Below are 14,194 nucleotides of genomic sequence, written 5' to 3'. Positions count from 1 at the left end.
AGCTGAAAGCAAACTGTAAACAATGCAATGTACCAAACCCGCCCCCCCCCCCCCACCCCCACACACTCAGAACCACCCCCCTCTATACATGGATTAATATTTCTGTTGGGGCCTACTCCTGCATCAACAGTCTGGTAAAATTTAAAACAAAATGACCCGAATCACTTCAATTGCGTTCCGCCACCATTTCATTTGCCCTCTGTTCACACAAATTGTCTCGATGCGTTCGCCACAAATGTCCATCTTGCTACTTTGCCCATTGCTGTCTCGTGCTGATAAAGCTAACAGCTTAATCTCCATGTGCACGCTACACCAGATTCTATTCTCAGTCACTTCCAAATTAAAATGTTTCTGTTTTTTCTTTCTCGTTTTATTCAGTAAAATTAAAAGTGCTGCTTTAAACATTACATTGATGATATTGTATGCATTATGAGGTATATATTTCAATGAGGTTCTAGTCACTATTTTGACACACAATCTAACCGTACAATCTTTGGCCTAAATGGAAGTTTTGTTTTCACAAATATATGAATTTTTTTCTTCAAGTGACCCTGATCAATACGGAGAGAAAACTGCTGAAAATTTATACTATATTTTAACAAGAATGTCATAGGTTCAAACCCCACTCCAGAGATGCCAGCATATATCCCAGTCTGGCACACAAGCAGTATTGTTGAAGGTACAGTTGCAAAATTGAGGGCCTTGTTTGTCCTCAAGTGGATGCAAAAGGTCTATCCAACTATATGAAGAGCCATTGAGGCCTTGTTATGACAACATGTACCCCCTCAACTAACATCACTACATCAGATACAGATCACCTGATCAGTTATATTATCATAGCAAAGCCCCACAAACATCTATGTGCTAACTGGCTGCCATATTTCCCTCAGCTTTAACAACTTCAGAATACTGTCATAAAAGTGTCTATACTAGTGGAAGTTTGTTCTTTCTGCTAGAACACCTCCCCTTTCTATCTATTGTCATCACTACATTCTTGACCCCTCTGTACATGTAAACTTTTTAACCACTGACCCATCTCCCTTCCTTCTCCAAAGGTTTCAAATACATGATTGCCACAGGGAAGATGATGGCTTGGTGGTAATATCACTAGACTAGTAATCCAGAGGCCTAGGCTAATGCTCTGGGGATGCAGGTTCAAATCCTACCACAGCAGCTGGAGGAACTTGAAGTCAATTCAATTAATGAAAGAAAATCTGGAATGAAGTCTCAGTAATAGTGATCATGACAACTATTGGATTGTTGCAAAACCCATCTGATTCACTCAAGCTCTTTAGGGCAGGAAATTTGCCATCCTTACCTGGTCTGGCCTACAACTGCCCTCTGAAATGGCTTACCAAACTTCTGTAGAAAACCGGATGGACTGGTGGCTCACACCTAAAATTACCTCTTAAATCCATGTCCTATATTCCTAAAACTCCTTCTTTGAATACCTCTAGTTAGGTTTCTGCGCTCGTTCAGCAGAGAAACATTCCTCAAAGTTACAAATGGCACCATGATTGCTGTGGTGCATTAACCCTCCTCTAGCCATCGTGATCCGTCTTCAATCTTTGACAGTGAACCGTACCATCCTCCGACCACTGTAGCCAAAGAATCTACAATGGCTACTCTTGTTGCTTCCAAGCCATTATGTTTACCGTTTCCCCCAAAGATCCATTTTGGTCACCACCTATTTCTGACCTGGACTTTCATCATCCATAACATAATTTTGTATACAACGATGATGCCTATCTATTGCTAAGACCCTTGTTCTCTCCAGATCAGACTATTCTATCCTCTGCAAACCGGAGTTCATCCAAACTCTGCTACCTACATCTCAATTCAAAGACCCTCTCACCAAGCTTGTGCTTGCTGACTTCGAGAAAGTTCCCTGGCCCAACAATACCTCAAAACATAAAATCATTATGTCCATTTTCAAATCTGTCCATGACTTCACTCCTCCCCATCTCCAGCACATGGGCCCTCCAAGGGTGACACGGTGCCACAGTAGTTAGTCACTGCTGCCTCACAGCACCAGGGACCCAGGTTCGATTCCCGGCCTTGGGTCACTGTCTGTGCGCAGTCTGCACGTTCTCCCCGTGTCTGTCTAGGTTTCCTCCGGGTGCTCCAGTTTCCTCCTACAGTCCGAAAGATGTGCTGATTAGGTGCATTGGCTATGCTAAATTCTCCCTCAGTGTAACCAAACAGATGCCACATTGTTGAGACTAGGGCATTCTCACTGTAATTTCATTGCGGTGTTAATGTAAATCTACTTGTGACACTAATAAGTAAACTTAAACTTAACCCTACTCTCTGAAATGGCCTCTTGTGCATTCCTGATTTTCTTTATCCCACCATTGGTAGCCTTCAGCTGTTCGAGCCCCAAGCACTGGAATTCCCTCTTCAAACTTCTTCTCCATCTCTTCCTTTAAGACGCTCCTTAAAATCTACCTCTTGAACAAGTTGGTGGTCACTTATCCCAATATCTCCTTTATGGGGCTCAGTGTCAAAATTTTGTCTGATAGCAATTTTGTGAAGTGCTGTGGAATGCTGTTTATGGAATGCTTAATGTCACGGGCATTCAGCCTCTTCATCAGGTAAGCGTTCTCCAAGGCGGCCTTCACGACACACGACAGCGCAGAGTCGCTGAGCAGAAACTGATAGCCAAGTTCCGCACACATGAGGATGGCCTAAACCGGGATCTTGGGTTTATGTCACACTATCAGTAACCCCCACAGCTTGCCTCCTGGACTTGCAGAATCTCACTGGCTGTCCTGTCTGGAGACAATACACATCTCTTTAACCTGTGCTTAATGCTCCCTCCACTCACATTGTCTGCATCTTTAAGACCTGGTTGGCTGTAGAGATTCGCATTCTAATCAGTATTCTGTAACTCGATTTTGTGTCTCTGTGCCCTGTTTGAGAGCAGATTTCCTCTCCATCTGACGAAGGAGCAGCGCTCCGAAAGCTAATGGCATTTGCTACCAAATAAACCTGTTGGATTTTAACCTGGTGTTGTTAAAACTCTTACTGTGTTCACCCCAGTCCAACGTTGGCATCTCCACATCATGAATGCTTTATAAATGCAAGTCATTGTTGACGTGCCGTTATCTCAGAGCTCTGCTCCATTCTTTGATTCTATCTAGTTTTATATTCAACAAATCACAACTCAATAACCAAGGATGCAACAAAAATCTGACAAATGGCAAAAAAAACCTGGAACTCAATCTTTCTTTTAAATTTCAGCAAAACAAATTTTAAAAACTACCACTTAAAAAAAAATCAAAACCTGCCAATGGTCCAGGGAAAGGCTTATCTTGTGTGTAAAAATCAAGTATTCTGCAAAAATCTTTCACCATAGCCATATAGCATCCAACTCCTCTTGGGGTTTGGGCCAGAGTTGGGGCCCCCCCAAGGTTAAAGTTTCAGAGCCACCCTCAGTTTCTGACCTGCTATATATCGTTCTGAGCCTTCAGTAACCTGCTCCAGCCCACTGCAATGCAATCTTCTCCGATCGGTCCCTTGGCTCATTCATTAATTTCCCACTACCGTGACAGAGCAAGTTGCTTGCTGAAAGCATCTTCAAAATCACGACTCTACAGTCTAAATTTACACACTTGCACCAGATTTAGGAAGATGAAATTTCAACCAAAATGAAGAAGTCAACTCAACAGGAAGTGAAACCAATCCTTTATAAGGCAGCATCTGAAGGAACTCAAAAAAGGTAGAAGGCTGTTGCCCAAGCTGCATCTACACATTATTTCCACTCCATATTGGATGGACAACACACTTGGCTAAATAGCCAAGTAAGGAAGACAAATGAAGGAAAGGTCTAGTAGCATAGGAAATCCATAGAAGCCTGACAGTGCAGAAAGTCGTCATTCGGCCCATCAAGTCTACACCAAGGATCAGCACAGGGACCTGGATTTGATTCCAGCCTTGGGTGACTACGTGCGTCTATATGTTTTCCCCATATCGGCATGGATTTCTTCCAGATGCTCCGGTTTCCTCCCACACTCCAAAGATGTGCAGGTTAGGTGAATTGGTCATGCTAAATTGTCCCTTGTCCCAAGATGTGTAGGTTAGGGGGATTAGAGGGGTAAATATGTGGGGTTACGGGGATAGGGTGTGATGCTGAAGAGTCAGTACGGACTCAAGGGGCCAAATGATCTTCTTCTGTACTGTAGGGATCGTATGATTCAAATCACTGAAAAAGCATTCTACCCAGGCCCACATCCCCACGCAGTTAGCATGGCCAATCCACCTAGGCTGCACAGCTTTGGACTGCAGGAGGAAACTGGAGCACCCGGAGGAAACCCATGCAGGAGAATATCTGTGCGGAATTTCCAGTCATCCAAGGCCGGAATTGAACTTGGGTCCCTGGTGCTGTGCCACTGTGCAGCCCAAAGATCTGAATTTTAAAAAAATGTACGTTTTAAAAAAAAGTCAATCCTTTACTTTATTAAAGCAACAATATCCTTGGCCATTCTTCACACTCTCTGTACAATGTTCCCCCGATATGCTTTTACGCCCCCCCACCCCCCTATAGGAAGAAAATGTGCTGCGGAGGTGCAAAATGTCTTTATTCAAAGTATACACTAGGAAAGGGCAATCAGTTCATTGGAAAAAGTTGTTGGACATCGGACAACGAAAAATGGGGAGGTTATAAGGTCACATGAATCTGAAGCTGCTAAAACAGTCGTTTTTCCAATATATACAAGTGGGTAAAAAACAAAAAGAAATTCAATTCCTACATTTCATTTTTCCTATTTGAATCTAATGCAAAAAGAAAAGCATTCTCATTTTATTAAATCACTGCAACCAAGAGACAGGAAATTCAACTTCCGTTTTAGGCTGCACCCGTGGGGACTTTCAGGACTGACTCATACATTTAGAAATAGTCACTTCAAAGTCAAAGGAATAAATATTTTCAATATTTCTTTGAACATGTGTATTGGATAGAATGTATGAAAGAGACTTGCATTTATATATCACCTGTCACAACCCCAGAAACTCCCAAAGCACGTTGCAGCCAATGAAGTACTTTTTCCAACTGTGGTCTGGGAAATGTGGCAGCCATTTCGCAGCCAGCAAACTCCCACAAATAGCAGTGTGATAATGACCAGATGCTGGCACAGTGGTTAGCACTGCTGCCTCTCAGCGCCAGGGACCCAGCTTCAATTGCCGGGTTGGGTCACCGTCTGTGCTGAGTCTGCACGTTCTCCCCGAGTCTGCGTGGGTTTCCTCCGGGTGCTCTAGTTTCCTCCCACAGTCCAAAAGACATGCTGGCTAGGTGCATTGGACATGCTAAATTCTCCCTCAGTGTTACCCCAACAGGCACCGGAATGTGACCAACAGGGGATTTTCACAGTAACTTCATTGCGCTGTTAATGTAAGCCTACTTGCGACACTAATAAATAAACTTAATCTGCTTTTGTGATGTTATTTGAGGGATAACTATTGGCCAGGACACTGGGGATAACTCCCTCACTCTCCTTCAAAACAGAATGTTTTACATCCATCACAGAGACCAGACTGGGTCTTGGCCCAACCTCTCAACCGAAAGGTGGGACACTTCCGCCAGTGCCGCAGTCACTCCACCCTGTACCGGACTGACAGCCTAGATTTGTGGGGTCACGTCTGTGAAGCTTTGAAGAAGTTATAAGAACATGAAACGTTGGCTGGAATTCTCTGGTCTCACGTGCCTTGCTACTGTATCCTGAGAGAACGGAGAATTTGGTGCTCAGTCAAATCTCTATTCACAGCACTGGGACTGGAGAATCCCAGGCGCGGGCGAGGTGGGAGAATTCTGGCCGTTAACTCTTCCCATAGATGCTGCCAGACCTGCCCCGTTTTTCCAGCATAAATTGGTTTTTATTTCAGATTTCTAGCGTCTGCAGTATTTTCATAGAATCCCTACAGTGCAGAAGGAGGCCATTCGGTCCATCGAGTCTACACCGACCACAATCCCACTCGGGCCCTATCCCCATAACCCCACTTATCTACCCTACAAATCCCCCTGACACTAAAGGGCAATTTAGTATAGCCAATCAAACTAACCTACACATCTTTGGACTATGGCAGGAAACCGGAGCACCGGTTCCTTCCTGCGGAGGAAACCCACACAGACACAGGGAGAACGTGCAAACTCCACACAGACAGTGACCCAAGGCCGGAATTGAATCCGGGTCCCTGGCACTGTGAGGCAGCGGTGCTAACCACCGTGCTGCCCGACAGCGGGAAAAGCAGAATTAAGCATCAGCCTTGGCTACGTTGGAGACACACTCACCTCGGAGACCCAAGATTCTGGGTTTAAGTAAATTTTGCTTTTATATCATGGAACGAATAAGGATTTGAACTGGAATCGACCCTGTTTCGTACAATTTCCTTGTTTTGTATAAACCACTAGGCAATGAAGGGGAGAAGTGCACAAAAGGAGGCAAGATATTTACATAAGAGCAAAAAGGCACAATTAGTTTTGACCTATTGGGCGGAATTTTCCCGTCCCACCTACCACAAGAATCGTAGTGGGCAGGGGCGGTCCATGCAAAGGTCCATTGACATTGGGCTAGATTTTCCAGTCTTGTGGCAGGCGCAGCCGGAAAATCCCACCCATTATCTGGAATGCACGCCTGAAATCAAAGTCCATAGCAACTTTCAGAACAGAATTGGACATGTATTCGAAAAGGAAAAATTTGCAGGGCTACAAGGGGAAAAGCAGGATTAAGTATCAGCCTTGGCTAAGTTGGAGGCACTTTTACCTCTGAGACACAATGTTCTGGTTTAAGTTTCTTTATTCGTGTCACACGTCGGCTTACATTAACACTGCAATGAAATTACTGTGAAAATCCCCGAGTCATCACACTCCCGTCGCCTGTTCGGGTACAGGGAGAATTTAGCATGGCCAATGCACCTAACCAGCATTGGGTTTCCTCCCACAGTCCGAAAGACGTGCGGGTTAGGTTGATTGGCCATGCCAAATTGCCCCATAGTATCCTGGGATGTGTAGGTTAGAGGGATTAGCGGGTCCTTGGTAGTGTGAGGTAGCAGTGCTAACCACTGTGCCATTATGCCTACCCATTCAAATCCCCCTCCAGAATTGGAGTACATATATCAAGGCTGATACTCTGGCGCAGTGCTCAGGGAATGCTGCACTGTTGGAGGTGTTATTCCGGTGAGACACTAAAACCAGGGCACATATGCCTGCTTGGGGTGGATGTTGAAAATTCCATTATTCTACTTAGAAAAAGAATAAGGGAGTTCTTCCTGGAATCCAGGCCCATCAGTATCCCTTAATCAATACCACAGACAGATTAACCAACCATTATCACATTGGGGGAAGTTTGCTGTGTGCAAAATGGATGCGGAAAGGATGGTTCCTCTCATCAGAGAATCTAGAACAAGGGGTCACTCATGTAAGATAGAGACGAGGAGAATTTTTTCTCTCAGAGGACCTCAAGTCTCTGGAATTCCTTCTCAAAAGGCAGTCTTTGATTATTTTTAAGGCAGAGGTAAATAGCTTAACAAGGGGGTGAAAGGTTATCAGGGATAGGCAGGAATGTGGGGTTGAGGTTACAATCAGATCAGCCATGATCTAATTGAATGGCGGAACAGGCTTGAGGGGCTGAGTGGCCTATTCCTGTTCCTAAATCATATGTTTATACTTCAGAAAGGTAATTCATTGACTACAAAGCATGTTGATCATGAAAAACGCTACATAAGTGCATGTCTTGCTTTTGTTTCTTTTCACAGGCAAGATGGGTCAAAAAAATGCCTTCATTCAAAGGCCCTTGCTAAATAAAATGCAGAGTTATACACAACACACGTTCAACAGAAAATTCAATCAAATGCCCTCTTCTGAATGAAGTGGTATGAATTGAGTGCGAGAGGCAATATGTACAAGGTGTTCAAGGCAGTTTTTAAACCAAAGGACAATCAATAGCTTGAGACTTGGTCTATTATAAAGACAATTCCTCTAGACTTTAAATGCTTCACAATGACTCTGAACTTCAGCCTCTCCCAGAATAATTTAATAGTACGTCAGACTTGTAACCTTGAGATTGGAGGGAAAATTGTTCAAGGACCATCACAGAATGGATTCAGCTCAATTTAATTTCTGTACTTTGGTAAATGGAAAGTGAATGAAGCAGTTGGTTATGGGGCAATCTCTCTGTACATCTCCTATTGCACTCAAGGATGAAGAGAAAGCTTTTGTTTCCAGTCGCGCGTGAAGGAGGTGCCCCATAATGATGGCAGTTTCAAATCTTTCACACAGAAGAAACGCACATAACCTGCACATCTACTGCTCCATCCCTATCTCCCCTTCTCAGTCCCCCTGCCAAAGACCCACTAACTCAGTACAGAGCAGGGATCTCTGAGATCCAGTACATTGACTCACTGAACCAGCAGGGGAGGCCATTGCTTTAAGGGTGGCACAGCGGTTAGCACTGCTGCTTCACAGTGCCAGGGAACCCTGTTTCAATTCCTGTCACAGTCTGTGTGGAGTTCGCACATTCTCCCCATGTCTGTGTGGGTTTCCTCCAGGTGTTCCGGTTTCCTCCCACAATCAAAAGATGTGCGGGTTAGGCTGATTGGCCATGCTAAAATGCCCCTTAGTGTCAGGAGGATTAGCTGGGTAAGTACATGGGATTACGGGGATAGGGCCTGGGTGGGATTGTTGTCGGTACAGACTCGATGGGCCAAATAGCCTCCTTCTGCACTGTCGGGATTCTATGAATAAATGTATCATGTTACACATGTGACAGAAGCCCAATTAACAAGGTTTAAAAAGGAAAAAATACCATTCTCTTTTCCCAGACTCAAAAGTCCATCACACAAAGAGGATTTTATTCAGTAAAGTTTTCATTTGGTTTGGGAGCGTGACCCTGGCCTGGAGGACTCCATCTCCTGCTTATAGATTTTGAACACAAGTGGCCATGTAAAGAAAAGTTGACAACACAACTGCTGCGTCAGGTGTACAAGTTGGATAATTAGCACCCACTTCAGCTTTTTAAAAGGCCCTTTTAATCATCGGAAATAAAATGACAGTTACTGATTGAAACAGAAAATGTCCTCCCACTATCAGAAACACACTAGGCATCAGAATTTAACAAAGCCTCCAGGCCCTGAGGTCATAGCCTCTTGAAGTCATGAAATTCGATTTACAATGGCAGCTGTCCAGGAAAGGGATTATAACCAGTCGACTGAAAAAATGCCAAACTCAGAAACAGAATGGAGCTAAGCTGCAGTGATATTTTCTTGGCTTGGAAACCCAAGCAGAACATTTACACCCTCCAGTCAAAGACTCGCTCGCAGAGAGGACAAGATCAGGCAGGAGAGAAAAATAATTCATTTGGGAGAAATTATGACTTTTAGTAGCCCTTTCAAAATGAATGTCCGACATGACAGGAAGTTACCCCTGGACCTGGGTACAACTTTGAATTTCCTCAACAACTTCAGCCGAATTCTTTGCCTCAATTTCAAAAAATTGCAGCACAATGAAGTTATTGGTTTTATTCCGACCGATTAATCATTGGCACTTAGCTCTTGCTTCAACAGTTCTGGAGTGAACACAGGTTAAATCATCGCTAAAGGAAAAGATAATTGAAATTCTCCCAGTTAAACGCTATATTATTTCACCTCCCTGTTAGCGGTAGGACAGCCCTGTGTCCATTTTGTTGCCTAAACCCTGACAAGTTCTGCTGACTGGATTGATTTAATACATACATATGTGAGGAAAGATGTCGTGGCATTGGAGGCAGTTCAGAGGAGGTTCACTAGATTGATTCCAGAGATGAGGGGTTTGTCGTATGAAGAGAGATTGAACAGTTTAGGCATATACGCTCTGGAATTTAGAAGAATGAGGGAAGATCAAATGGAGGTATTCAAGATGATTAAAAAGTATGGATAAAGTAGATGCTTCCGCTGGTGGGGCATTCTAGGACAAGAAGTCATAGTCTTAGGATAAAGGGGTAGCAAATTTAAAACAGAGTTGAGGAGAAACTACTTCTCCCAAAGGGTTGTGAATCTGTGGAATTCGCTACCCCAAAGTGTGGTGGATGCTGGGACAGTGAGTAAATTTGAGCAGTCAGACAGATTTTTAATTGGTAATGGGTTGAAGGGTTACGAAGGCAGGAAAATGGAGATGAGGAGCATTTCCACCATGATCGAATGACGGAGTGGACTCAATGGGCCAAATTCTACTCCCACATCTTATGAACATACAAGTCCCAAGCTCTTCAAGGCTAATGTAGTGAACTGGCTTCCAGAGTGGACAGAAGAGAAATATTTACGTTAATCGTGCAGTACCTTTCTTCCTTGGTGATTGCTTCATCGAATACCTGAGACATGCGCTTTAACTGTCCAATTCCAAATGACACGGTCTCCAGATCCCGGGCAAACTGCCTGTCAACAAACACAGTGAGCACTCAGTCCACATCCAGATGTACGTGGAGCAAAAAGAGAATATTTTCCTACATCTTAATTGGTCACCATGCACTGGCAGAGCACCAAGGGAATAGAAGATGGGTTAATTTATAGACACTCAACAGATCAAATTCTTCAGGAAGATTCACTTTCCTTGCTGACAGCACCTCCCTCCCCGGATTCACTGAAACAACCTTCAAAAAGACTTCAATACAGGAGGGAGAATTCCTGCTATGGGTCTCCTGGAATTCACCCATTGACCTGGATCTCACAGCAGGAATGTGGATAGAAAGTAGAACTGACTGGAAGAGCGTTCTCTGCCGATAGTATTTTCTATTTGCTTACTTCAGGAGATGCAGACAATTCGCAATTACAGCCCCATGCAAGATATTTTTTACAAGGAAACAGGCAGCAATATCTCCTTTCCTTCTGATTACTTCTTCCCAGAATTGTCACGGTGCAGGAGGTGGCCATGTGACCCACGATGTTTGCACTGGCTCTCCAAATGAGCATTATGACTTAGTGCCATTCTCCTGCCTTTTCCACAAACCCACAGTCTGCAGAATAATACCAACAAGACAACAGCTACAGAGAATGGCTGTGCCATCTTTGCCTTTTAAGAGATAAAGGGCCCGATTCTCCCAAAAAAATTCTAAGTGCTGAATTGGCAGGAAAAATGGTATAATTCACGATTGTTTCTTCAGTGGGAGTTCAGACTCAAATCTCCCAAACTCTGTGCAATGCAGAGGCCACAATTGTGAATATTAAAAGCTCGGGGGGTGGGTGGGGGGGGGGGGGGGGGTGGGGGCGGGGCCTATTCACACCAGAGTCTGACAGTTCTAGGCTTCTGCGCATACGCAATCTTTTAAAAAAGGCCCCCAGCCTGATTCCAAAGTAATTCCTGATTCCTAAATTCCAGAGTGATTGCTGATTCCACCTGGAAAGAAATTGGACCCAATGATAAAACAGTCACAAGTCCTTGATGCCACAAATGTTTGTCTCATCAAAAGAATTCCTGCAGTAACCCTGATGTCCAAACCCAGCATTGAGAATGTACTGGAACTACAATTCAAGAGTGGGCATAGGCTTTGTTCTTCAACTGGATTCAAAGACCTATGAACTGTTAGTCATTCTTATGGCTTAAGATGTGTAGGAATGCACTATCTTCTTTAATTGTAACTTTCTGGAGTGTGCGGTGTGTGACAGAGGAAGCATTTTAGATCTTTTGGAGTGAGTGAGTGTGTGAATAATTCTCTTAACGTAGAGCAGCACACTTTTGTGGGTTTAATTGACCACTCACTAACCACATTGACATACCACTAACACGGGTTTAGAAACACATGAACAACACCAGGTTAAAGTCCAACAGGTTTATTTGGAATCACGAGCTTTCGGAGTGCTGCTCCTTCATCAGGTGAGTGGAGAGGATCTCCAAGAAGATCGCGCAGCCACTCACCTGATGAAGGAGCAGCGTTCCGAAGGAGCACCGATTCCAAATAAACCTGTTGGACTTTAGCCCAGTGTTGGGAGACATCTTACTGTACCCACCCCAGACCAATGCCGGCATCTCCACATCATAAACACTGATTAAGGACAGAAGGGAAGAGAATTGAGGGTTTTGGTTTCTCTCCCCACCCCTGTCCTTATCACTCTCCAACTTACACTAATGCTCATTCTCTAGGCATCCATTTACCCCAATTCTTTCAAGGAACAATAACTGAGGCACTGCTGTCAATGTGATAAGCAGGGGATACAAGTGACCTGATTGCTCGCAGTACCCCTACATGTCAGTACAACTCTAAATGCTCACCATCCAGAGACGCGAAGACAGCCAGTCAAAAGTTCTCTTGATCCCTACTTCTTTGCCCCAGAGCCTAAGTACTAAAACGATGCGTGCTTATCTCCAGCACCCCCATTAGAAGAGATCACAGCAGAGGCTGCTGGTGGGATTACTGAACCACGTGCCATGCCAACCTCTGAACAAAGTGGCCCCAATCACGGTTGGTGTGGGGGGGGTCAGCTGTATTATCAGCTAATACAGAGCTTCACAACGGAACCACCGTTGTAGCTGTGAAGGGAGGCAGCTGGATAGAAAACATATACTGGCAGCCCAATGCTCATGAAAATTCACTCAGGTGATCAAGGACACTAAAGTGTAGAGGAAAGGATTGCAAAGATGAGTCTGGATAGGAGCGAAAGTAACAGGGTAGTTGTTATGGGGGACTTTAACTTTACAAATATTGACTGGAAAAGCTATAGTTTGACTACTTTAGATGGGTCAGTTTTTGTCCAATGTATGCAGGAGGGTTTCCTGGCACAGTATGTAGATAGGCCAACAAGAGGCGAGGCCACATTGGATTTGGTACTGGGTAATGAACCAGGCCAGGTGTTAGATTTGGAGGTAGGTGAGCACTTTGGTGACAGTGACCACATTTACTTTAGCGATGGAAAGGGATAGGTTTATACCGCAGGGCAAGAGTTATACCTGGGCGAAAGGAAATTATGATGCGATTAGGCGAGATTTAGGATGCATAGGATGTGGAAGGAAACTGCAGGGGATGGGCACATTTGAAATGTGGAGCTTGTTCAAGGAACAGCTACTGCGTGTCCTTGATAAGTATGTACCTGTCAGACAGGGAGGAAGTGGTCGAGCGAGGGAACCGTGGTTTACTAAAGAAGTTGAATCTCTTGTGAAGAGGAAGAAGGAGACTTACGTAAAGATGAGACGTGAAGGCTCAGTTAGGGCGCTTGAGAGTTACAAGTTAGCCAGGAAGGACCTAAAAAGAGAGCTAAGAAGAGCCAGGAGGGGACATGAGAAGTCTTTGGCAGATAGGATCAAGGAAAACCCTAAAACTTTCTATAGGGTATGTCAGGAATAAAAGAATGACTAGGATAAGATTAAGGCCAGTCAAGGACAGTAGTGGGATGTTGTGCGTGGAGTCCAAAGAGATAGGAGAGGCGCTAAATGAATATTTTTCGTCAGTGTTCACACAGGAAAAAGACAATGTTGTCGAGGAGAATACTGAGATACAGGCTATTAGACTAGACGGGATTGAGGTTCATAAGGAGGAGGTGTTAGCAATTCTGGAAAGTGTGAAAATAGATAAGTCCCCTGGGCCGGATGGGATTTATCCTAGGATTCTCTGGAAGGCTAGGGAGGAGATTGCAGAGCCTTTGGCTTTGATCTTTATGTCGTCATTATCTACAGGAACAGTGTCAGAAGACTGGAGGATAGCAAATGTTGTCCCCTTGTTCAAGAAGGGGAGTAGAGACAACCCTGGTAATTATAGACCAGTGAGCTTTACTTCTGTTGTGGACAAAGTTTTGGAAAGGATTATAAGAGATAGGATTTATAAGCATCTAGAAAGGAATAATTTGATTAGGGATAGTCAACACGGTTTTGTGAAGGGTAGGTCGTGCCTCACAGACCTTATTGAGTTCTTTGAGAAGGTGACCAAAGAAGTGGATAAAGGTAAAGCAGTTGATGTGGTGTATATGGATTTCAGTAAAGCGTTTGATAAAGTTCCCCATGGTAAGCTATTGCAGAAGATATGGGGGCATGGGATTGAGGGTGATTTAGTGGTTTGGATCAGAAATTGGCTAGCTGTAAGAAGACAGAGGGTGGTGGTTGATGGGAAATATTAATCCTGGAGTTCAGTTACTAGTGGTGTACCGCAAGGATCTGTTTTGGGGCCACTGCGGTTTGTCATTTTTATAAATGCCCTGGATGAGGGCGTAGAAAGATGGGTTAGTAAATTTGCGGATGACACTA

The 14,194-nt window shown here is 44.2% G+C and overlaps 1 protein-coding gene across 2 annotated transcripts in view; it reads right to left on the bottom strand.

Moving 5' to 3' along the window:
• pimreg (PICALM interacting mitotic regulator) overlaps positions 1-14,194 on the bottom strand; it is a 30,935-nt gene that overhangs the window by 7,242 nt on the left and 9,499 nt on the right. For both annotated transcript variants that reach the window (XM_078225942.1, XM_078225941.1), the window contains exon 3: positions 10,306-10,401. In XM_078225942.1, coding sequence (XP_078082068.1) covers positions 10,306-10,401 — 96 coding nt within the window. The remainder of the gene's footprint in view (positions 1-10,305; positions 10,402-14,194) is intronic.

This window comes from Mustelus asterias, chromosome 12 (genome assembly GCF_964213995.1).
Source record: "Mustelus asterias chromosome 12, sMusAst1.hap1.1, whole genome shotgun sequence".
Taxonomy (NCBI): domain Eukaryota; kingdom Metazoa; phylum Chordata; class Chondrichthyes; order Carcharhiniformes; family Triakidae; genus Mustelus; species Mustelus asterias.
The sequence above is the reverse complement of the archived record's forward strand: the minus strand, read 5'-3'. Positions and strand labels throughout refer to the sequence as shown.